The sequence below is a fragment of the Empidonax traillii genome, unplaced genomic scaffold, assembly GCF_003031625.1.
Source record: "Empidonax traillii isolate 1590-97213 ecotype Southwest subspecies unplaced genomic scaffold, ASM303162v1 scaffold277:size2070623, whole genome shotgun sequence".
In the NCBI taxonomy this organism is placed as follows: Eukaryota; Metazoa; Chordata; class Aves; order Passeriformes; family Tyrannidae; genus Empidonax; species Empidonax traillii.
The window spans coordinates 1,985,606-2,010,614 of NW_020955470.1; the positions used below are offsets into that span (position 1 = coordinate 1,985,606).

General features: G+C 43.2%; 2 protein-coding genes across 10 annotated transcripts in view; one reads left to right on the top strand and one right to left on the bottom strand.

Moving 5' to 3' along the window:
• Positions 1–13,577, top strand: part of SRPK2 (SRSF protein kinase 2) — a 142,739-nt gene extending 129,162 nt beyond the window's left edge. The window contains exons 14-17 of one of the 4 annotated variants that reach the window (XM_027890075.1): positions 4,085–4,154; positions 4,876–4,968; positions 5,407–5,499; positions 11,925–13,577. In XM_027890075.1, the coding sequence (XP_027745876.1) occupies positions 4,085–4,154; positions 4,876–4,968; positions 5,407–5,499; positions 11,925–12,109 (441 nt within the window). In that variant the 3' untranslated portion in view covers positions 12,110–13,577. The remainder of the gene's footprint in view (positions 1–4,084; positions 4,155–4,875; positions 4,969–5,406; positions 5,500–11,924) is intronic. The other 3 variants (XM_027890076.1, XM_027890077.1, XM_027890078.1) reach the window with 3 other exon arrangements.
• Positions 10,623–25,009, bottom strand: part of KMT2E (lysine methyltransferase 2E) — a 62,199-nt gene continuing 47,812 nt past the window's right edge. For 3 of the 6 annotated variants that reach the window (XM_027890069.1, XM_027890070.1, XM_027890071.1), the window contains 8 exons: positions 23,852–24,415; positions 20,685–20,986; positions 18,902–18,990; positions 18,687–18,800; positions 18,446–18,537; positions 16,115–17,581; positions 14,625–14,734; positions 10,623–11,828 (listed from right to left, as the gene is read on the bottom strand). In XM_027890069.1, the coding sequence (XP_027745870.1) occupies positions 14,663–14,734; positions 16,115–17,581; positions 18,446–18,537; positions 18,687–18,800; positions 18,902–18,990; positions 20,685–20,986; positions 23,852–24,415 (2,700 nt within the window). In that variant the 3' untranslated portion in view covers positions 10,623–11,828; positions 14,625–14,662. Of the gene's footprint in view, positions 11,829–14,624; positions 14,735–15,301; positions 17,582–18,445; positions 18,538–18,686; positions 18,801–18,901; positions 18,991–20,684; positions 20,987–23,851; positions 24,416–25,009 lie in introns of those variants that run through there. The other 3 variants (XM_027890072.1, XM_027890074.1, XM_027890073.1) reach the window with 3 other exon arrangements.

Genomic DNA, 25,009 nt, shown 5'->3' on the forward strand with positions numbered 1-25,009 from the left:
CCCATGCAAGTCTCTGTTTTGGGTATCTGGCCTTTCTTACCAAGCACTAACCATGCAAAGTGCCTTTCATATTCTTTGCGTTGCCAGGCTCTTCAGAGGGAGATGTCCATGGGAGAACAAACTGTCAGGAGGTGTGCTCGTGTCTCAAAAAGCTTTTTCCTCTTCTTTCCATGCTCCCACTTACCTGTGGAGCAGCGTTCTTAAAACCAAGCCTATTTTTAAAGCAGTTACAGTCATCTCATTCACGTCTCTTCATTTCAGCTGGGGCAGAGAAACTCTGGCCAAGAGCCGGATCTCATCTGTCAAAATAATAATTCTGGCGTATAGCTTGTTGTCCTTTTTCAGTTGGAGCTTCAGTTCAGGGAAACTGATGCAGTCCAAGTGAATTGTTCTTGTAGTCCTCTCCCAGGCAGCTTTCCCTAGGCATACATCCATTTTTCAATCACCAGATTGAGTACACAGCTGTCACACAGTGAAAATGTAGCTGTTTCCAATTGTGTGATTGGACATGGATCCATAATATACAGTAGTGATGCCAACAGTTCAGTGGTGTGGTAGGTTCGTACACAATCGTGTGGCAGGAAAGAAAGAGAGCCTCTCCAGAGCCTATAAAACAGCACTGTGACCATATATATATGAAAGGTTCTCCATCTGCAGATGGAGAAGAGCAGTTTAAGTGGTTTTTTGTGATAACCCTGGGAAAGTGGTAAGTAGGAACTGCCAGTACAGTCAGTAAGGATGGATGATTGCCTTGGGCTTCTGTGCCATATGTTGAGTGTGCTGCATCTCATTTTTTTTATCTCCATATAATAAATGAAATGCTGGCTTCTGTTGAGGTAAATGTCAACATTAAGTAAAAAACATCATGGTATTTCGAAGTTGGAGTTTCTGTCAAGAAATTAGTTTTTATAAATTAATACTTTCAAAGGGAAAGTAAGTAAAATATGGTTAATCGGTATTTGTAGCATCATGAAAAATATAGCCAAATTTAGGTTTAAAAGAGATTTCTAGTAGTGTGCCTTTTTCTTGAACTGTGATTGACATGAAAATTAGATGATTTTCAGACATGAAAATTCAGAGGAAATTCAGAGCCTCATCCAGTTTAGGGGTACATACCTGTCCGGATGGCATTTCCACAGCCTTTCTGAGCAGCCTGTCCCAGTGCTCAGCCAGTGTTGCCAAAGATTTTTTTTTCCTTGTATTTGATTGGAATTTCCCATCTCACAGCTCTTGTCTGCTCCCTGTTGTCCTTTCACTGGGAAGGGTGTATCTTGGTCTTCTCTGTTATTGCCTCCAGGCAGTGGAGTGCAGCAACTGAATCCCTTCTCCTCCCCTTCTCCAACCTGAGCACACCCAGCTGCACCAGCCTCTCCCATCCTACATCCTCTGCTCAGGACACGTCCTTGGGCCACGTCTTCCCTGGCCCTTCCCCAGTTTGACAGACTCATCCTCATGCTGATGCCCCAGGCCGGTCACGGGTCTGCAGGTGCCCGTGTGAGCGCTGAGGAGAGGGGTGGTCCCTTGTCCCGAGGGCCGGTGACAGGATTGTGACACAGCTCTGTGCTCACCCTGGGGGCTCGGCCTCTGATGCCATCGCAGAGTGTCAGCGACTTCCCTTTGGGGGCTGGCTGTGTGTGTACCTAGGCTGGGTATAAAGTGTGGGTAAGGACTGGGAGCGACCAGGACGTGCAGAGCAGCAGCGCAAGGCCAAAACTGGGGCTCTGAGTAACTAGGGGGGGGAGCTGCTCTTCCAGCGGCACTGACTCGCTGGTGGGGTGGGCTTTCCAGTGCGCCGTGCCTTTGGACGTGGGTTTAAAGAGCAGAAGAACTCTGACCGATACAATCCAGAGGTGTCATTGTCCTTCTTACAGCTATTTATGTGTTTATTAGTATATTTTTAAAACTGATTCTTTATGATAAAAACCTAGGTCTGGGTTTTACTCTTTCTTAAATGGGGCTCAATTAATTTCATGTATCTTGCACTGTGTAGCCGGTCTGTCCTACAAATATCTCAGAACATGTTACCAGGTTGCCACAGTGGGACATTGTCCTTCATGGATGCTAAGAATTATTACAAATATTCATCCCAGCACCTGTCTCCAGTGCATCTGAGTCAGATGTTTTTCATTCTTAGTGCAGAGTCCTTTGGGGAGAGTCAGGAAATAAATGTGAGGTGGTGTGGCTCCAGCCCTTCCTGGAATAGTCAGAGCTCAACACAGAATGAAAAAAGAAGCAGCATAATTTTGAAAAGCTTTAGTTTCTCTTCAGCAAGAGGGTGGTACAAATATCCCAAGTCTATGAGAGTTTGCAGCTCTTGTGATACACAAGCCAATCTAAAATTCGGAGTATCACAACGATATGTTACTTCTTGTACTCCTCTGTGAACAATTTTTACAGTTTTTCAATTTAATCTTTCTAGTCCTACGCAGACATATCAAGCTATTAATACTTCATTTTTTGGGGACAGAAACTGTATTCTTGTGGAGTCTACCTTTGTGGCTGAATTCAGCTACGTTTTTGTTGTTCTCTGAGAATCTGTTACAGCAGTGAGATTCTTGATGTGCTCAGAAATCAGCCCCATCAGCGTGTGTTCTAGGAAAGCTGGTCCATGAGATATGGAGGGGACACTTGGATCTTCTCAGTCTTATGTTCAAGAGAATGACAATGTTCTCTGTGTTGTGTTTAGAGTCTCTCCCAGTGATGTCTTCTGGCTACTGTTAAAATTTATTTCAGTTTAGAAATCTGATGTTTTGTGAAGTCCTTCAGACTTTTTACAGCTGTAAAATGAAAACTGTGAATGTTGAGTTAAGAGTAGAATAAAAGAAAAAGTGAATGACTGTTTATTAAGTGATAGTGACTTTAGAAATTAAAGGCTCATTCATAGGATCAACAGAAATGACAACAAGGGACGTTCTTGTTTTCTTGGCTGGTATGTGTGATTGCAGTGAATTATGTTGGCTGTAGCCCACTTGGATGACACTGTAGTTCACAGCTTGAAAAAGCCAAGTACCCATAAATAGGCTAAATTTACAGGTGATTTAACAACTCCAGATTATAAATTGGAACCGAAAACTGTCTATTTTCAGGAGACAGATATTTTGTAGTAAATGTTCTAACAGAATGAAATCCCATCCTAGAACTGTGCCAGGAAGTTCTGCCTGATTTTTGGAATGGTTTTCTGGATCAGATGTTTTCCCAGGTCTTGGACATGGAAAATATTTTGGTGTTTAAACCACCTGGAAAAAATTAGATTCCTGTAGCTTCTTGGGCAATTTCTGAGCCAGAGCTGAAAGAGAATAGTTTAACGAATTGAACTAGAGGAATCCATGTTTGTACACAAGCAGGGGCTCTCATAGGTACTTCAGTGCTTTGTGGCTTTTCACATTTGTTGCACCCATGAAGAGAAACTCAGGTTTGCCCTCCCATGGCACGGGGTTTTCATCCCATTGAAGCATTGCCATGGCCTGGAGGGATCAAATGTCATGGTGTCTGCTCTGGATTCCCCATCAGTGTCAGTCTCACTGTTTACCCCATCATTGCAGTATTTACTTTGATGACTTCTGATTCAACAAAAATATTTAAAAAAAAAAAAATCGTTCTAGAATTTGAGTCTTTGAAGAAGGTTACCCTGTTTGCTAATTTCAGGTGGTTAATTATAGCTATAAATGGATTTTATTTGTGATTCAACCTTTTTTAGTTTAGTCTCCAGCGTGCAATCTGGCAGGTAAATAGCCTTCAGATACATGTGTAGTTCTCATTATATATTTAGAAATAGCTCTGAGCCTCATTCACTCACACAATCTCCACATGATCATCAGACAACACATCAGTGTGTAAAGCCAGGCCTCCAGCCCCAGGCTGAGCGTGGGGCTCTCCAGAGCCCAGGTTCCTGCTGTCCTGGCACTGCAGGAATGATGGTCCCCAGGTAAGATGGTCCCTCTCCTCAGTCTTAGATCCAGTTGTAGGCCTTGAGCTTTGGATGTTCATTCCCTCTCGGTTCTGAGACAGCTGTGATGTTTTGCTGACATCTTATGATCAAACCCATTCTTTCTGAAATGCCATAAATGTGTCTGTTATGTTATAGGCGTTTGAACTAGCGACTGGAGATTATTTGTTTGAACCACACTCTGGTGAAGACTATTCCAGGGATGAAGGTAGGAATCTTCTGAGACACAATAAGAGTTTCTACATATTTTCATAGTCCTCTTCTTAAATTTCCAGTGAGCTTTTACAGTGGGGTTAAGTTTTGTGTTTGAGTAGAACTGTTCATACACATTGTTTTCAGAATATAAATATGATTTTTTTTCTTTTTAGTTTTAAGTTCCACCACTAGCAATGGGTGGGCAAAAAGTCCCTTCTGCAGATATTCATCTACTTAACAACTGCCTGAAGGAATTAAACTGCCCTTCTTGTAAGACTGCATATGTGTGGAAACCTGATTGAAAATAACAACATTTTAGTTTAGAAAAGAAACGACAAATTTGAACTTGATAGTATTTCCTCTTTATAAGAGTGACACTGGAATAATGTTTACATTGTGTATTCTTATTTGAATTAGGCAATTACTAATTATTATTTTTTTTTTAAATCAAAGTTAACTCCTGCTTCCATCTGTATACCTGTCCATTTTCATGCTTGTTTGCTTGTAAATGCTCTTTGCAGTGGTAATGTGGGCATCATTCATTGTTCCTAAATGCTACTAATGATGCCAGAGCTCTGCTGATCCTGGAAACCTCTGCATGGATTTGCTGCAAACATTGTTGATTTGAAACTATTTCTGATTTTTTACTAATTCCAGTTTCTTTCCTCTTCTTTTTTATCCCATCCTTTCCCTGCCCCTTCCACTCCCGTATCCTTTTTTTCTCTCCCTCATAGACCACATAGCACACATCATAGAGCTGCTAGGCAATATCCCAAGGCACTTTGCTCTATCTGGAAAATATTCTCGGGAATTCTTCAATCGCAGAGGTAGTACCTCTTCTTTTTGAAAGGTGCCGTGATGCAGACAGAAGTGGAATTGCTGTTGCTGGTTGTAGCACGTCCCAGCGAGGAGCATTTCCTGAAATCACACAACAAAATTTTCTTTTTGAAAAGCAAAATGTGCAGGAATCTCTGACAATTTTTTTTTTTTTTTATGGCCACATGTTCTGAAAAATATCTATTGGTACATTTTAAATTACGTGGCAAAACTTGTCTGTGGCAGCTGATACTCAGACGTGGTTTTGAGAAGGAAGTTTTGCTGAAAGCATCTTTCCAAAGTAGCCACTGAGCAAGCAGTGTGCACGTGTGGTTTTTACCAGGATCAATCTATTTCTGTCTGTACCGGGCCAGTGTTAGTGTGTGCATGCAATGTACTGATTAAACTGTTGTATGTTTCTGTTTTGCTGGCAATGTTCTCCAATGCAGACCACATAGCATTGATCATTGAACTGCTGGGAAAAATCCCTCGAAAATACGCTATGTTGGGGAAATATTCCAAGGAGTTTTTCACCAAAAAAGGTAACGGTATTTATGCAACACTAATTTAAAGCATAATGCTATCCAGAAGGAGAGTGTGTTCATTTATGGGTACTGAAGAAATATATCCATTTAAATGGAGAGCTCTTATTGAAGAAGAATTTTGGTGTAAACTTGGCTTTCTGAGAAAAGCCGCAATTTGCAGTATTCATTTCAATATTTCATTTAAAATTCATTTTGGGAAGTGCTCAACAAAGAGTGGATGTTAAGAAGTGTCTGTGTGAATCTGTTGTCTGATGTTCGTGCAAATGCGAGGACTCTGCGTATCTTGTAACGTGATGGAAAAATCCTCTGTCAGCAACTTTGGATGGTATGTGGTGGTCCAGCAGGTGCTACTGGTAAGAAATAATGGAGGTGGGAAGGGAATACCCGGGCAGTGGACACTTGGCTGCGTGCAGTCGGTCTCATGGGAGCAGGCAGGGCAGGTGGCTTTTCTGACACGTGAGGGAACGAGGTGATGCCTCAAGTGTCTTTTGTCCCCTCGGTGTGTGAGACAGCACTGTGCTGTTTCGAGGGACAGGGTGTGTCCGAAGCATCTTCTAACGTGGTTGGGGGAACATCTGGGGCTGTCAGCTGCAGCTGGTGAGTGCTTTCCTGCGGGACAGGATTCCCTCTAGCCCGTGACTCCACAGGCAGCTCGTGGGCAGGGTTGGTGCTGGCCCACCATGGGCATCGGACACGTGGGGTGCTGGGGGGGCTGAGGGGCAGTGCTGGCTGCAGCAGCTTGGGGTCATGAGGCAGGACACGATCCAGTGATTCATCCTCCCTTGTAGGAGAGCTGCCTGTTCTATGCGTGGGTATTTCTGGTCCGGCAGGGACCTCTGCAGCCTTGGTGTCCTCAGGGAGGCTGTTAATGGTGTTGGGCACAGTGCAGAGAAGGGCAGCAGTGATGATCTAGGAGGGAGCAACTGCCCTTTGAGGGAGTCTTTCTATTGTGGAACGGAGAAGGCTGCTGGAGGAATTGTTGAGGTTTACGTAACTGGGAATTCAGTGGATAAGCTGAAGACAGAGCAGCTGTTTGCCAGCACCCACCGTGTTAGAGGTGGGGGAAACCCAGTGAAATTTAGAAGGGGTGGCTTTAAAACAATCACTTCCCTATTCAGCAGACAGTGAGCTTCAGGAGCTGCCACAGGGGGCAGAGAGAGAGGCTGTATCAGCAGGCTTAGAACAGTTTCCTTTAACTGAGATGAACAAACTCAAGGCCCACAGGCACCCCCAGACAAGGAATGTGGCTGCTGGAGTGAGGCAGGGCCTGCAGAAGGGCTCCTCTGCCAGCCCTCACTTCCCCAGCCTGACCCTCCCTTAAAGTGCATCTCATGTTCCTAATTTTCACCTTACAGCAGATGGGTTGGTGTTTTCTAGTGATGTCCCCAAACTGTAAAATGACCTAACAGTTATTTGGTAACTGCAGTGCTGGCAGTGCACAGAAGAGGGCAGTTTGTAAAATTCCTGCAAGTGGAGAGTTTCTCCTGCTTCCATGAGCATCTTCAAGTGCAGACTGTCACTGTTGTCCTCTAGGGCCTGAACTTCAGTGACATTCCTCAGGGGCACTGAGGGTGCCTTTTAAATCCCAGAGGGTGGGATTTAAGCACCTTAAAAGGCTTGGGTTCACCCACCACAGAAAATGTGCGCTATGGAAGATTAAGTGGACTCAATCCCACGTGTTTCAACTCAAACCAGAAAATCTCAAATGCAAGATGAAGGAGTAATAGCCCAAGCTGCATTTTCAGATCATCCCAGTTATTCTGCTATTGCAGGCTGGGAAAGCTGAAGTGCTTTGTGGAGGAAGAATGGAGGTGGCAGGTTTCCTGCTCACTTGAGCATCTTTTCTTTGAATCGGGCACCAGGTATCCTTTTCCCCGTCCATCCCAGTACTGCCAGCCTGTGGTGCCCCCAGGAGGGATTTGCATATGGTGGGCTGGCAGGGATAGGCCAGCAAGCTGATGCATTTTGTATTCATCTGCTTGTGGCCTGAGCACTGGAGATCAGAAGCCCTGTGGCACAGGCATGAGGCTCTTCAGAGAATTTCTCTTTGTGGTGTAAAGGTGGGCTTAAAAAACGTAGTGTAGGTCCCTGTTTTGAAAACATCAGCCATGATTTTTACTCCTGTCTGTAAGTTTGACCTCAGAGAGAAGCTTTAAGCATTTGAGTTGAGCCACAGAAGTCACAGGCACAAAAAGAAAGCTGTTAGCAACCAAAGAGTTTACAGAATCGAGTCCCTTCTCAGTAACTGACTGAAGCAGTTTGTGACATTCAAACTGGAGGGTGCATTTTAAAAAGGGAAAGCATTTGCAAGTCACTTTTTAGTCACTATAGCACAAATGCTCACATACTTTTTATAGGGTCTCATCTTGATTGAGCCCAGTAATAACTCCAGGGAGTCCTTTCCTCCATGGAAAATAGCTTCTATGAAGACATGAAAGCTATTTTGACTGTAAAAATGATTAATATGTTTTGGCATTAACACTTGAAACACTTTTATTTTTCTTCTGGTATTTTCTAACCCTGTTTCCTTGTGAGCTAAACCTGTGCAAGGTGCTGGCCAGGTGCTGGCTTTGCCCACTGAAAGATGTAACAGTGAGAAGTACTGCTGTTCATTTACTAGCCTGGAAGGGAAAGGAAGGGGAGGGCTCTCCTCCACCTCCCTCGCTTCCATCTGCTATACCGGGAGGCCTTTCCAGCAGTCCTTGTGTTAGTTCTGGGGACCATGTCATATGTACATAGCAGCAGAATACATCCCACTGCTGCTTCCCCGGTCCTTCACGTCATCCATGTCTTACTGTTCAAGAATCCGTCCTCCTCTTGCCTGGTGACACATCTTAAATTTGTCTTTGGCAAATTTCATAGACTAGTTCTGGTTTTTTGTGTTATCGTCAGCAGAGAGAGCTTTAAATAGCATCTTCCTCCCCCTCCCCCCAGGTCCTTCAGAAATTTTTTCAGTGATTTCCTTCTGACTTAACATTGCACTTTTCAGAGGGATCATTGCTGCCTCTGCTTTGGCAAGAGGGGTTTTACAGCTCTGACAACTCCGTTGTCCTCTGCAGATTATTTCCTGTGTGCTGCACTATAAAAAAAAATCTAAATAAAGAGCCTCTGCTAGGAAGATCTCACTTCATTACATTTTTAGCATTTCTTTGAAAATTCATGGTAATGCCCTGAATATGGATGGTGTCAGACTGGTGGGGCCTGTGCTTTTAATTTCTCCTTTACAGACAGGTACAGGCTTGCTCTCCTCACCCTGCCTGGTAAAAGCCTCATTAAACAGATGAAAGTACGTGTTGGCAGACACCTCCATTTTCTGTGCTGCTCTCCTGCTTAAGGATGGAAATGAGAGGGACCCACCACATGAAAATTAATTCTTAGGGTTTTTTGTCCGCCTCAGTTGTATTAACTGTCTTTTACTTACACTATTTTGATTGCATGGTCAGCATCATGATCCTTACTGAAAACTGAAGCATTAGTTTAATTTGTGGCCCCCACACAGATAATTTTTACTGTGTCCTACCTTCTTAAATGCTTTTACAATCTTCACAGAATTTCTTGTGGAAAATTTCAGTCCTCACTGCTAAAATAGTTTCTTCCCCAGCAGAAAAACTCTGGTTTTTTTTTTTTTTCCTTTGTGCTGGTCTTAGTGTGAGCATTTACAAAATAAGGAGTATTCAAACAGCACGAACTTGCCTTCTGCAGTGACACCAAGAGCCTCATTGTGCAGTCCTTCCTGACCAAATCTGAGGGAGGAAAGATGCTGGAAACAATATAATGGGAATGCAGAGATGGAGACAGTGCTGCATGGAAACACAGCTTCCTCCCCCAGAGATAGCCTAGTTTGGTAAATGTTTGCAACAACCCTTGCAATGAATGCTGGAGAAGCTGTGGACACAGCCTGATTTTGATTTTTTTTTTTTTTTTTAGTAATTTTTTGCTTGCACTCAGTAACAGGTCACTATTTTTTATTGCTTTTAGGCAGTATTTGAGTCTATGCTTACATAACTTACTACCTGTTCTTATAAGTAGCCATCAGTACACGCTTTTGGAAACCTTCCAAAAGGTAAGACTTTTAGCAGTTAAATTTCAGAGTTGCACAAAGATTTAAAGGGCTGAGAGTGGGCCTGGAAATGAATATGCTGCTCTGAGATGTGCTGTCCTTCCTGTACATTCATACTGTGGGACAGTTGTGGGCCCAGAGTGGAGCCTTTTTGAGTTTGACTGTTGGGTACCGACAGACATCTTTGTGCTGTAAATGTTCAGACATGAAGCAGGGGAATGCAGCCTCTGCTTATAGTCCTCTCTCAGAAATCCTGCTGCCCTGTGAGATGGAAAGGGGACAGTGGGCCAGCTGTGGGTAGCACATCCTGAGTTTCTCTTACCAGCAGGATTTTTGTTCACTTGCAAATGATGGATTGTTTGCACACTTGCTCTTTTGGGGACCTTGTGACAGGGGCTGGAGAGCTGCCTTTTCAAGCATCTCGTCCTGTAGGACCTTCTGCTGAGGGGGCTGAGCCAGCAGGAATGTGGCCTGCTGAGCCTTTGGGGGTTTTGTTCCATTGCACTGAGATGCTCAGCCTCTTGGGCAGTCTGACACAGGTTTCTTCTCCTGCCCTGGAACTTCCCTAGCCACAGGGATGTACAGAAACTCTGACCAAGAGCGGATGCCTGATGGCATTTTATGGGCAGTAGGTTACAGCCAGGGACGGCCACCAAGCTGGCAGACCACTTTGCTTAAATATAGTATGGCCTGCATGCCCCCTCACCAGATGGTGTAATGAGCTTGTAAAGCTGTGGAGGAGCCACGCTCAGCCTCCTGTTGTGGGGGAGACCCTGTCACTCTCCTCAGCAGTTCAGGGGACATTGCAGAAGCACCACAGCGTTCTTTAAGGGTTTTGCTGTGTCATGTGGAGACTGGCTCAGACATATGCCTGCGAAGAAGGGAGATGGTCATGGGTTGCCTTAAGAGTATAGAAATTTGGCAGAAAACAACTGCCCTTGTGTTCCATCTGGTCCTCAGAGATCAGAGGGCTGGGTGCATCTGGGCTTCGTTACTGCTTAGAACAGATCAAGGGCTCTTAAGTCTGGTCGTGTTCAGTAAGAACTTTCACAAGTGCAGATTTGTGACTAGTGTAGTTTATTGAAGCAGCAGGCTGTAGGTTCTCATGAGATTGCTGGTGATAAATGTACCAGATCTACAAAATACAAGTGTACAGCAAGCACTGGGTACAAGTGTTCCTGGGTATGCTCCAACACAGTTGGAAGCACAAATCTTACTAGACAGGCGTCCCTGCTTTGCGATAGAGAGGTGAGTGAGCCTATTGACTCGTCTCATCCTCTTCACAGAGGATTTCAAATGTCAGATTGATCCTTTTGGTAGAAGTGGAGGTGAGACCATTGTCAAATTCCCTGTTATGCCATCATAAATGGTGGGGGGGCAGCCACATGTAAACAAGGGATATCAAGAACCTTGATTACAAAGGCTGCGGGTCTTGCACAAGGTGACTCCTCAGTCCCTCTTCCACCCATCTGACTGCAGCAATAAGGGTCATCTGGCCTGATAACCTGGTAATCCATGGTAATCCCTTCATCACATACCTCATGGCCCATCTCATTCATGGCATTAGGCCCCATTCCTAGGAGTGGAGGAGCAGGAAACTGAAGAGTCCTCCCCATCGTGCCAGATGAGCTGTGGGTAGATCTGGATAATATTGCTGGTTTGAATTGCAGATGGGTTCTCACCTCTGCTTTGGTCTGAGACACGTTGCCAGGTTGGCCAGATGTGCAATTCCCCCCCTCTGTGAGAACTCAGATCCTGCAGCTGCTGCCACCACTTGTCTCAGTGGTTGGTTGAAGGAGACATGGGCAGCAGCAGGTGCTTCCTTCTCAGAAAGGATTCAGACCAAGCCTCCCGGCGGTGTTTACTTGGGAGATGGAGCAGAATCCCTTGAGTGCCAAACCTCCCGGCTCAGCTTGGTTAGGGATGAATCGCTGCTCTGCTGCATTGTTGGCAGATGCCACAGAGCAGGGCAGGGACCCGTGTTCCTGAGACCTCTGTCTTGGGATCGGAGCAGATTTTGTAAAACTTGGGTTCACTGGCTGATGAAGAAGGAAACGCCTGCAGTGTTCTTTGCCCACGGTGTGAGCCTGTGTGAGTCTTTTTGTGTGGGAGAGTGGAGAGAGCAGTAAAACATCAGTGGGGTCTGGGTGTCTGCTGTAGGAATGGTTTCTTGGTTTTGACATCGGACATATTCGTCTCCTGTGAGGACCTCAAGCTTGCTGTGTGCTGTCCTTCGTCAACAATGATTCTCAGCCTGGTCAAGGTGCTGTGAATGCAGAGTGGGAGAAAAACAAAACAGGGATTAGTCACTAACAGGGATAACGAGGTGTTTCCCTAACGCTATTCATCTTTCTGTTTGCAGGAGAGCTCCGACACATTACCAAGCTGAAACCTTGGAGTCTTTTTGATGTGCTTGTGGAGAAGTACGGTTGGCCTCATGAAGATGCTGCACAGTTTACAGATTTCCTGATCCCCATGCTAGAAATGGTCCCAGAGAAACGCGCTTCAGCTGGAGAATGCCTTAGGCATCCGTGGCTGAATTCTTAGCAGAATCTCTCAGATGTAAAAAAAAAAAGCCAGCAACCACTTCCAATGCGTTGGACCTAAATGGTGACTGTCACAAAATCTTTAGCAGGATCACACGTGAGCTGGCTTCAATCCTCAGACCTTTATTTTGCTTGAGGTACTGTTTGACATTTTGCTTTTTGTGCACTGTGTTCTTGGGGAAGGGTAGTCTTTTTGTCTTCAGCTAGTAGTTTACTCACCCACTTTCTTCAGAAAACACTTAATGTGTCTTTAAGCATTGTTTCTTGTGTTGTGTGGCATTCAGATGTCAGATTTTTGAACAAAGGAAACTTCCCCCCAATGTGTTTTGGCAAGTTTTGTAACTATTTATGAAAAAAAAAATATTTTAGCTGATGCATATTATATAATTTACAAGTGTAAGAAATTTATCAAGTCAGAACTGAGTTACGGCGAGGAATTGTACAATTTTATCTTCTGGCAAAGGGACATCATTCTTGTATTATAGTGTATGTAAATGCACCCTGTAAATGTTTATTTCCATTTAAATATGGGACTGGGGACTCAATTTCAGAGTAAAGCGACTTAAGTTTTAGAGAGCTTTATAGCAAACCAATTGCATGTAGTGGACTTTAAACTGCTTTAAGGAATTGTGTAAACTTTCTATTCTGTAGCAGTTCCCGTTCATTGGATTTTAAACAAAGTGGCTCTGGTTTACAGGATTTCATTCCCCAAACGGCACTTTAAAGGAAGGCTAGACTTCTTTCTAATAAAGTATGCATTATCATTTAGCACTCCCTTTTAGAACTTTTGCCTATTTTAAGTGCTTTTAAGAAAAGAAAGATAGCAATTTCCCTACAATGTGATAGTGAAGACATGGTACCATATGGTGTTGCCTTTTTATAAGCACTGTAAGTTGTACTATACCTTAAGAAAAAGAAAAAAAATTAAAAGTAGAGCATGAGAACCACTCTCTGTGTAGAATTACTGATCTTTTATAATAAAAGTGTGTGCTTGGCGTCAGTTAAGGAAGGATATAGCTGCAAATATTTACAGGGCAGTGGGTAAATTAATCCAAGAAGCGAGATCATGCTCATTCCATTCATAGCTTTACATGTTTCTAAAACAAATTGCACTAGCTTTATTCTTTCCCATCCGTAGACATACGACTGCCCGTTGTAAGTTGCACGCAACAATTACGTGTTTCCTAGGAAAGGCTGCATAGGCTGAAGCTTATAGGCAATACAGATTTTAGAATGTACAGTATGGAGGTGTGTTTGGGCCTCATTTAGAAGTCAGTGGGATGAATGTAAGCTTACTCCTGATCTTCATGTAACTACGGTGCCACTTTTTTTCTTGACTTTGTCCATATGAAATTTATTCACATGCCTTTGCAATAACTAGATTGTGAGAAGATAGCCCCATGCTGTAACAATAACCAGTTGTTTGAGGTGCTTGCAGTTGTCTAATTAAAGTGTTTTGTTTTTTCAGACAGTGTTGCTGGTCATTGGAATCTTTGCCTAGCCAGGACTCAGCTGCTGTGCTGGAGGGGTGGGGGGTGGGGGCTGGCAAAGCCTGGCCAGAGAAATGCAGCTTCTTGTGTTGGTTTATGAAATACCTCCCCTGCTGTCAGTCAGAGCAACCCGAGGGGCCCTGTGGCTGGAGGGGCTGGGTGAAATGTGGCAAAACCCAACAAGAGTCTTTCCTACCACCTGTTTAACTCCTGTCACAGAGGGCTGGGGCAGCCACTCCAGAGAACTGCCAAGGCCCCAGGCGGGAGAAACTCATCCAGTGCTGAGGTCCTGACAGCAGTTGGGTTTCGGGACCATGTGCCTTCACCCCTATCCCTGGAACTGCTTTTAATGGCTGCAAGGACAACACTGGTGAGAAGGATGAATCCCACAATGGACTCAAACTGGAGGTAAAAATTATGTTCAACTTCACAGCCAGCCTGGCCCCTGCAGTGCCCACTGCTGCAAGTTAGAAACGTGTTCTTGAATACACAGAAAATGCTGGCACTGGATTAAAAGTGCCAGATCAAGCCAAGGCAGGCAAGTGAGCACAACGGGCACAGCAATCCCCTCTGCCCTGGCCATGGCACTGCAGAAGCACTTAGGGCACTGAGGCCTAGTCCCACTGCACCCCAGTGCAGCAGCTCCTTGTGCTGCACTAAGACCTGGCCCTGCACAGTGTGTTTTACACTCCAAAGGATGATGTCACTTTGTGGAGGTGTGGAAGCAGGAGCAGAGAACCAGTTTTGAACAGTGGGCTTGAGAGGTCAAGGTGTATTTTTTTCAGAATCAGTGATGAGCAACTCCTAGCTGGAGTGGGTTCCGTTTTTCTGCTGTTGATGGCCTAATCCTCTGCTACTTCAGGCTAATGCAAACCATACTGCACTCCTCAAAGTGTGTGTTCTGCAGAGCCAGCAGGTGTTCAGGAAAGCATTTCTACGTATATGATTTTAGCTAATAGAATTAATTAGAGGCAAGTCAGAATTTAAAGTGGCCCCCATTTCTGTCTACAGGTTAAAAAGAATTACCACTTTTTTTCAGTGAGTAGGAGCAGCCACTTCCCCTCCTATCCCGTTTCAGCTTTCCTCCCACACTGGTTCTCCTCTCTGGTTCTGAGGTGGAGCCACTGAGCACCGTCCTGTTATGTGAGCAGAATTGAGAGCAGTTACTGCCGAGATAGAAGGACGCCGTCACTCACCCATTACAGAATAACTGCACCCATAAGCACAACAGCAGCTGCTGCTCTTCCACCACAGGAATAATCCACTGCCCTTAAAAAAACCCAACTACTACATAGTTTGTAACATTCTGTGCCCCCTTACAGCATCACACACTCAGCTCCCTCAAGTCTGCACCAACAGCAGGGCCTGCAGAGCTACAAGAAGGGAAACAGGAACCACAATGTACCAGAGCTGCAAGTGGCGCCAGGTCTGTAGCCAAGGTCAGAACATCTCTAGCCCACAACACTCCATACCACGTCACTGCCCGATTAACATCAGTAAACTGACCCAAGACCCTGCTGTGCCTGGGGGGATTCTTCCTCAACCTCCCCTCCTCCACCTGTTCCCCATCTGTCTGTGCTGCAGAAGTAAAGCCACAGCTGGAAACTGCAGGGAAGTGAACAGCCTCGCAAGAGAGCAGAGGGGGCGTTCCACAGACCTAAGGCCACTTCCCTGCTGACATACCACCCTTTCAGGACAAGTAGTTAAAACTGACATAATTGTGATTTATTAACATGAATTAAAATGCCCAACCAGTGCTGCAATGTGACAGTATATTAAAAAAAAATTAAAGATCATATACTGTACTACTTTCACAAAGATCACACTTTTTTTTGCAAAAGACTTATTATATACAATACTATATCAAATGAAAGAAGCTTTTAAGCAACTTTACAAGCGAAAGAAATACAGTATTTACAGCACTCGTCAGACATTAGAAACAGTCTATACATTAAATTACAATATCTGCAAATAACTGATGAAACAAAAAGCCATGTCCACACCAAAACTATAAAAATCTGTATTGCATTGGTTCCTATCTCTATGCACACAAAAAACTGTTGACAGAAGAAAATGGAAAAAAAAAAAGTTGTTAGTGCCATCACTTAGCCTGTGTACTTATTTAATTACATATGTATAAAAGTAATATAGAAAACTTTCACTAAATGAATTTAACTGCAACAATAAAATTTTAAACATTATGCAGCATCAAACCTACTGCCAGAAAAAACAGCTGGAATGTCCACTTACAAAATAAAAAGAAATACCTAATACTGGCTTAACAGCATATTTTCAGGAATTTTAAAAAGCAAAAAATGGAAAGGATACAATGGAAGAGCACTGGTGTTTGCTTTTATACAAAGTATCATGTACAAGCTTTAAAAAGTACCTTGAATAGGTACATATTAAATATACACAGTTTATATTACAGAACATTTTAAAAATGTTTATAACTAAAGGGATCTGTTTTAATGCCACCCTGACCCATGGTAATTGTTCTGAAAAGTGGGCGGCACCTGTGCTCTGTGGATGGGGATCTGTCCCGGCACCGGCGAGGCCTGCTGCTGCCCTTGCACTCCGTGGGGAAGGGTCACGGAGCCGGGGTGAGGGCAGAACCCGGAAGCAGTAGGTGTTGCAATACTGTTTGGTCCTTGAGGTTGGATGTGAGGACCCTGACCAGGGAGTGGGCAATGAGGTCCTGTGCCAGCAGGCTGATGTTGAGGTCCAGGTCCTAACGTCGTGTGATGTGGGGCTTGTGAGGAGTAGGAGGACACGCTCGTGTGAGCGTTTGAAGGGAAATGGGGGGGTCCTTGATGAGAGGGGTGGTGTAACCCTTGTGCTGATGCCGGGTGGTGGCCCGAGCCGATGACGTTGGAGGGAGGGGGCGGAGGGGGGGGAGGTGCCGAGTTTACAACATGCTGGTGTTGTGCTTGCAAACCTTGGTGTCCCGTTGAAGGATGGGGAGGTTGGTGGTGGGGAAGAGGACCTGGTGGCGGAGGAGGCGGTGGCAAATGGTGACCAGCAGCTTGAGAATGAATGTGCGATCCAGGAGCCACTGCCATGGCATGGACCGGACCGACAACATGTGCTACAGAGTGCTGCTGATGAGTACTTTGCTGCTGGACAAGGTGAGGCCCTGGAGCAGGTGGTGGTGGAGGCGGCGGCGGAGCGGCGGATGCCGATGCCTGGTGATGAATACTGGGGTTCTGAGACGGCAAAAAATGCCCTGCAGCTACGTGGTGTCCCGGCACTGTTTGCTGACCTGCAGTGCCAGGAAGTGCTTGATTTGGTCCAGATGAAAACACAGTCTGTTGGGGTATGCTGCCCTTCAGCTGGCTGTAGCTCTGGAAGTTTCCAGAGGGCTGCTGGCTTTGATAGTAAGTAGAAGAAGGGGGTGGAGGGGGTGGGGGAGGTGGTGCATTGCTGTTCAAATTTTGTTGGTTAAACTGGCTGTAAGAAGCTGAGGATTGTCCTGATGTTGTCTGAGTGAACAGGGGCCCGCTCGCCTGTGGCTGATTACTGGGCTGAAGGGTCGGTGCTGCTGGATAGAAGGTTCGGTGTGTTTCCCTCTGGGGTGTTCCAACTTGAGGTGACTGTGGATGATGAGGTCTGTATGGAGATCCCAACTGCTGTGAGTGAGGCTTTGGTGACAGATAACCGTGCTGCACAGGCGCATGAGGGGTAGAAGACTTGGGGGGATTTTCTACATGAGGCGAAGGGGGGCAATGCAGCTTCAAAGGTGCGGAAGGCAACTTCTGTGAATGTGAGAGTTGCTCAGCAGAACTGCGCAGATGTGACTGAGATGGATGATTCTTTGAAAGTGCTTGGACGTTGTTTGCCAGCTGTTTTTGTTGCAGCTCAGATTTTGGATGGTTCGCACATTCAGTCTCAGGTGCGTTAGCTGCACTTTCCCAGTGTGAATCTGGTTTTGTGGGTGTTTTCCCAAGTGACTGTGTTGAAACTACAGGATTCGGTGAAGAGGGCTGGAATGAAAAGAAAGTCAAGTCAGTGCTCAACATTTAAAATATTTAACCATGCATGCAGCAGCAGAGAGAAAAAAAGATCTCAGAATACCCTCCCCAATGGCAAAAAAGCGCATCAAGTTGCAGGATAAGAAAACATGGTGTAAGAAAAACATGAACAACAGAAAGATCAAGCATAGAAAGACATTATTTTTAGCAAGTATGTGTCAATAATTGTTCAAAGACCAGTAATTGTATTTTAACAGAAATATGACCCATCAGATCGAAGTCTAGATCTGTTCTGTGTTAAAAGTTTTGGATTTCTGAAATCTGAAATAAGTCATTCCAGAGAAGACCATTTACAAAAATAAAGCCATTTTTAGAGTGATTTAACTTTTTAAAGCTGAGGCAGTGCAAGCAAGCAGACTAAACATTAAAACCTGAATTACTTCACTTAATATGGCACAGGCAACTACTCAACATCCTCCTCTGTATTATCAGTGCCCTGACTGACAAACAGTGCCAAACGCTGGCATAACAAGGGCAACCTCCTGTTAAGGGTAAATCACATCCTTGCTGTTGGTTCTGAGTGCCAGTCCTTCAGCACTCACCCCTCAGAACACCACTGACAGAATCTCTTCTCTGTCTAAATGCAAAATCATCTCTAAATAGGTACAGATACTGAAGAAACAGCACACAAACCAACTTTTCAGTGTGTATGGATAAATATTCTTACAAGTGTTTACCTGTGTAAAATTACTGCACAGATAGATGAACATGTATGTATGTAACCTAAGTAGTAAACAAGAAAATTAACATTTTTAAAGATAAATCACAGATGTATATGGCTATTACTATGCTGACTGTGCAAACACTGTGCATTACCTTGCTTGCTTTTGATGGACTCTTACAAGTCCTTTGAGAAGTATCGGGGGACGGACATTCAGAAGTTGGCTCTGGATTTTCAGAATCAGGCTCTACAGAAATAAAGCAGAGATAAATGTCAAAGTGGGAAAATCAGATCTTTTGCAGAGATCACTAAGCTCTTTATACGTGACTTTAAAAGAGCTCTTAAAGCTGTTACAAGAGACTATTCGGTGTCATACAAGGTCATCTGCTTACTGACCTTCCATAAATTCAGTCAAAGAAGGGACCTTAAGCTGCAACTGGGAAATGAGATTTGAATGAGATGGAGACTGAACATGAGACAGTGAGCATGGCCTACAAGGAGATTCTCCCCCTACCGATGAAGCAGACCCAAACACAGTATTAGAATGATTACAGACTGCCATGGGGGAACTGGTTAGATTTATACACCATCAGCATGATAAATCAACTCACCACTGTCCTTGTCTTTCCTATGATCACTGAGAAGTAAAGCTCTCTGATAACTTCGTTCTCTCACTTGTTCCACAGAGGTTGACGCAGTCCTGCAAGAGAGACACCCATTTTAAATTCGAGATGTACTCCCACAGACCAAATTTAGGACAATGTATATGCAAATACTGAGTCAGAGAGTTTACAGTGTTGGCTGCATGTAACGACCAAATAACTGGTTGTACATAAGAAATATTATTAGTTAAGTGGTTTGTATCTATTTTCTCCCCTTCCCTGTTACATTGCAAGGACTAGTAATTCCTCTCAGTAAGGGAATGCCTGTAGATCTGTGAGATTTTTGTCTTCTAAGCAACTGAAAAGTAAAAAAATAAAGGTCACAGGTACTGGTTCCTAGTGTCCATTTGTAGAAAACTGTCTTCCAAAACTGCAAACAATCAGCTTATTAGTTTGTTGTTAAGAATCTGCTCTTTAATAATGGATCCAGAATTGTAAATAGTGCGCTACTACAAATATATCTCTGTTAAAGCTTCTACATTTACTTGCCTGATAGTGGGTATGCAGTGACAGATCTCTCTCTTACAATCGATTACATCTCACAATCACAATCTCATCAACAACATCATAACTAACAGCACTCCACAAAACCCTGCATTCCTTTATGCTAAGGACATATGGCATTATTCCATAATACTGCCGCACTAAAATAAATTTTGGTGCTGCTGTGCAGGGTTACTGCAAAATCCTAGCAGTTAATTCTTTCCTGTTTAGCCTGTTTCCACATCCTTTGATTACAATATAGTACAGTGTCTCCTGCACAGTGAACTTACAGTCACTTTTCAGTGGAATGCTGAAGACTGCACTAGACATTCTCTCCCTTCAACTGGCTCTACAAAATCCTTCTGGGACAGCTTCTAGACTAGCTGGAGGATGTGAGCAGAAGGACATTCAACTTCTTAGCCCATGTGCCTCCCCAGCACAGTCAGGCCTTCACTACAGCATGAAGAACATCTGCAGGGTTTATTTTGCACTAACATTTTGGAGACAGTGTCACCACAGCTGACTGTCTATTTTAAGGCTACCAAAACCAGAGTGAAAAATATATGCAGTGTTTTATACAGACTGAAGTCACTCTATCTCATCCCCCCATCCATACTCTCTCTCTCCTCAGGATTTTTGGTTGTTAGGAGTACCTGGCATGGCATCCAACTGACCATATGGTCTGCAAACAAGGGAACCATTTAACCATCCTGAACAACACTGGCAGTGTCACCACACGCTCCCTCCCTAAGCAGGAGCTGTGGCTGGGCTGCAGCCCTGCACGTGGCAACTGAGCTACAGCAAACATCCCACACGTGTTCCAGCCACATGACTGAAACACAGACCTCCTAAGGTCTTCCAGAAGGTTTTGCTAATCAGTACAGATTATTCTCCTGGTCCACCCTCTTCCCCTAGAGTACTTTTGAGAAGGTTTGAGATTTAACATGAAAAAATTCTCTTCAGTCCACAGACAAAGGAGTGGAAATACAAGGACACAAATGCTTAAAAAAGTAAAGTAGAATTAAAATAATTTAATCAGTGTCTTATGGGTAATTTTTCATATATTTTAATCTTTATGATGTATCTTCTGTATTTCTGAGGAAAGAGATAAGACAACTCCACTAATCTGAAAGGACTTCCAGTCATGGATCTGCCACTGCACCCTTAATGAAAACTAATTTCAAATAGGAAAGACTTGGATTTCAGTACGTAATTCTTCTGAACTTTAGTCCTATAGTTTGTGGCTTACCACTGAACTTCTGGTTCATTCTTCTCACTGGAGGAAGATTCCTTAATTGCACAGTTGTTGCCAGTGTCCTCTGGAGCTGCATTATAAACAGTGGCTGGCAGTGGTAAAGGCAGGCTTGCAGTGCTATCAGTTTGCTCCCCATTTTCACCACTGTTGTTATACCCATCATTAGCACCATTGTTACTACTTGTATTTCCTCCACCAGCAGCATTAGGAGATACCGTAACCAGGGGGAAGTTGTCTGTTTTTGAGCCACTTTTTCGAGCTTCTCGTTGTCTCTTACGATATTCTAACAAGGACACCTAATGAGAAGAAAATCCAGAAAACAAACATTAGAAGGCAAGTTTTACCCATTTCATTTCTCAGTTTCAATTAAATGAATTATTTTAGTAAGACATACCATTTAATTGGTTCTAAAAGAATATGGGGGTAGATTAATTGAAGGTATTTCACCACATCTGCAGTGAATTTACACAGCACTGAGCTACTAAAAGCTGTAAAGATGATATAAAAAAGCTTCTGCCAAGAGAACAAGTACGTATTCTGCCTCAAGGAAGAAGAAGATGACACAAGTCAGCAAAAAGTTCACCTGTGGTTGTAGCTACAAGGGACAGTTTCTCCTGGAACTGCAGCATTAGTAAGAGTATAGTGATATAGTAAAGCTAATTTCAACAGGTCACATCCTGCTCTCAGACTGACTGCCTTGTATGAAAAAACCCACTACCCTTCTGTTTCACTCTGCTGCACGTATCAAAGCTCTTCATACATTCTTCTTAACATACAGAATTTGCAACTTCAATTTTCATTCTTTTCTCAGAGTTTATTTTGAATTTCTGTCTTTACTGCATGCTAAAAGAGAGTGATTAAGAACACAGTTTTAAACTAATTCTATTATCAAAAATAGTAACACATGAAAAATGGTTTCTACTTTATATATAAATGTAAAATCCCTATGCAGACCTTCCACAGAACAGTTATCAGTTTAAACAGTAAGCTGTCTTCAGTGAGAAAAATAAGTGTTCCAATATTTTCCCTTATGAATCTTCAGGATTTGAAGCAAAGAGCTGAAATACTGACCTTCAGACCTACTTTATTTCGGAAATTACACTACTTTGGCGAAAATGACATTTAATGTCTATCAATTCTCTGAGTTATCAACAACCTACTCTGAACCATCCAACATCCAAAACAAGAAACTAACGTGCAATAATGAAAAAAATTAATGTTTATCTGGCTTAGTCCTCAATGAAAGCGGTCATCCATTTTTAAATAGAGAGAAAAGCAAGGCAGCCTGCTTTGTTTGCAGTCCTAAGGGTTTTTCTTTGTTTGCTTTCAAACAGATCTCTATCCGATAGAGACTCAACTACATGTCAGTGTAAAAACAGTTAAAGTACCTGATTTTTCATAAAAAAAGTTCAGGTTAAGAACTGATCTTGCTTTCAAGCAATTTTGTATTTCCACATCATGTGACAGAGATCCCTTGCTTTAAAGAAAGCTTAAATGTTAAGAGCAGACAAAACCTATGCAGTGTGACCATTATATACAGGACTGTACTGAAAAGGGACAAATCTGTGCGATGGTGAGAGAGAACAGTAAAGCAAATGTCCTCAGAAACACTGAAATATGAAAAAAACTCCTCCAGAGACCTGCTCTACCTGCCTCATGTGATCCCAGGAAAAAGGCTTCTATTTATTTCCTACAGAATTTCTCAATTCTCACCTTTCACATTTGGTGAGATCTAGCCCACCAAATCCTTTTTTTATACTGTCAAAGTTTGCAAATTTGTGTGTGTCCTTGGAAATCCTAAAACTCATTCCTTCAGGGATACAGATGCAATTCTCTCTGGTTGCTTCTTCAAACTGAAAATGTTAGATTTTGGGATTCAGGGTTGTCAGGGGCAGCCATGCCTTTTTTTTATTCAGGGATTAGTGTAACATAAGCCCTCATGAGTGACAATCTGCAAGAATCCTTGTCAGCAAGAGAAGGGGGGAGAATTACTGAAGCACTAAGTGCTGCTGGGATTTGTGAAGACCAATTTAGCCTTCACACAAAAAAGAACGAAGTTACAGAAATTTCGGGTTATGTTTTCTTTTTGGGCTTGTCAAAACAGCAGGACTACAGTAACATACACAGTGTCTATAAAATTCTCAGGACCTTGATCAGGTAAGAATGGAGCTCCTACCAATCTTGCTCCATTTATGTCTCAGTTTGAAACAAAGTAAATAAAAACCCAGTTTTGCTGGAGAACTACTGATGGAATAACCCTGAGTGCTCCCCAGCAGGATGCTCCCTGCCCACAAGGGAGAAGGCACATATAAGAGGATGTAATGTAACCAAAAAACCGAAACCTCATTGTGCATGTATGTACACAAACAGAAAACGCCCCCACCCCCCTCATCACTACTTCCATAAAGAAAATAAATCACATTTTTCAAACAAGAAAGATTCATACAGTCTTTGATGAGACAGAACAGGCAAGTTGCTGCACTGGAGATCATCGCATTACATGTCTGTTGTCCTTCCTGCAAAGGGACTTTCACCTGACCCTACAATGCAATCTCAGAGCTATGCAAAGCACCTTCCAATCCCGGTTCAAGTTGCCCGTGACCACACCACTTACCCACAAGAACTGTTTCATGAGAGTAGCAAAGTTAAATTGCACTTATTTTTCAAGTACAGTACTTAATAAAAAAACCCCAAACCAACAACCAAATTAAGTCAAGAAAAATATTCCTTGGAACTAAATCTTTCTGCGCAGTTCTGACTTTAAAGTTGGAGTATCCTAAATCTGTTAGTGCAGTTTCTTGCAGTAATTCATAACAGATGTTCACATATATCATCTCTATGATGCTGGTATGTATCCTGTATAATAGAACAGTGTAACACCAGATGGCATAAGCGACCATTTTCAAACCTGAAAAGTAATTTATTGAGCAATTAATTTAAGACTCATATGAAATAGAAGTAAATTTGTATCTATTACTTGGAAAAAAATAAATTTACTGATGGCTGTACGCCTTCATTATTTCCCCTCAAAAATGTCTATTACACGGTAGCATGTAAAGATGAGCCACCAGCTGGTTTTTATTATATTAGGGCTCTCTCTGTTATAGAAATATCATTAGCAGTTGATGAAAGGCAGACCAAATGATTCTTAAAATTATAACCTTTTTCTTTTGTGGAGGATTCTGGGGTGTGCAATTTCCATCCATCAAATTGTCGTTATTGACAGTCCTTCCAAAGCCAGGTGCAATCCCATCTTCTGAAGTACAAAAAACAGATGCTTCCATGAACATGCCTCTTCCATCATCCTGAATCGGGCACTTGGACTCACTTATTCTGAATCCACCTCCAACCTCCAACTGATGTGAAGGGGTCAAGTCCCTCAAATTAGAATTCATTGAGAAATTTACACCTGTCCTGTCAGGACTTTTAACCCAGGAAGAATAAATTGTGCCCCGTCCACAATGAGCAGTTTCTAGTTGGCTGTTTGCATCAGTCCTATCATGTGTGGGGGCTTCCAGGTTTTTATGCAGTGCACTTTGCTCAATTACTTCGAGTCCCAGCTGGAGGTCTGACACAGATTCCATTTCTCCAGTGCACTGCCGTGTGACATCAGTCCTATTCCTTGGACTAGAATATCCAATAGTCTTTATTTCTTGCAGGCCCATTTCTGTCAGGTTGGAATTTCTGAAAGAATTCAGTGCTAGAATCGATGCTCTGTCATAACCCTGTGTGAAGAAAACACACATCAACTATTTTTTCACACTCCATCAAAACTGCAACTACTCTGACAATCAGCTGTGCCTCTAAGTGGGATTAAAGGTCTTAAAGTATCATGAATTTATCCGTTTTAAGAAACAATTCTACAGCCAGACATTTATTTCTACTATTCCCATGTATTAGGTTAAAGTATTTTAAGAAAATGTACATTAAGCAAAATAAAAATAAACATTATTTGCCAGACTTTATTTTATGACTGGCAGAAGAGCAGTGCCAACAGCAGCAAGTCCCTGGCCAGGAAGCTACAAAGCACTTGCTTCAACTCAGCATAAAAGAGATTCTCCTCAACGTCAAAACTTATTTCAAAGAGGGAAAAGGAAAAGTTTTTCTGAGACACTTCTAAATTTTGAGACAAAACAGGACACATGCATTCTGCACACTGGGAACACCCAGGCACATTCCAACAGCACTTGCTGCTTCTCAACTAATCCACCTAAGTCCATTTACTACCTTCCTGCTCTGCCCTCTCACTCTGAGCATAACTGGGATCAATAAAAACAATTAAGAGATGCTGATAACAAGGAGAAATGTTAATCTGAATC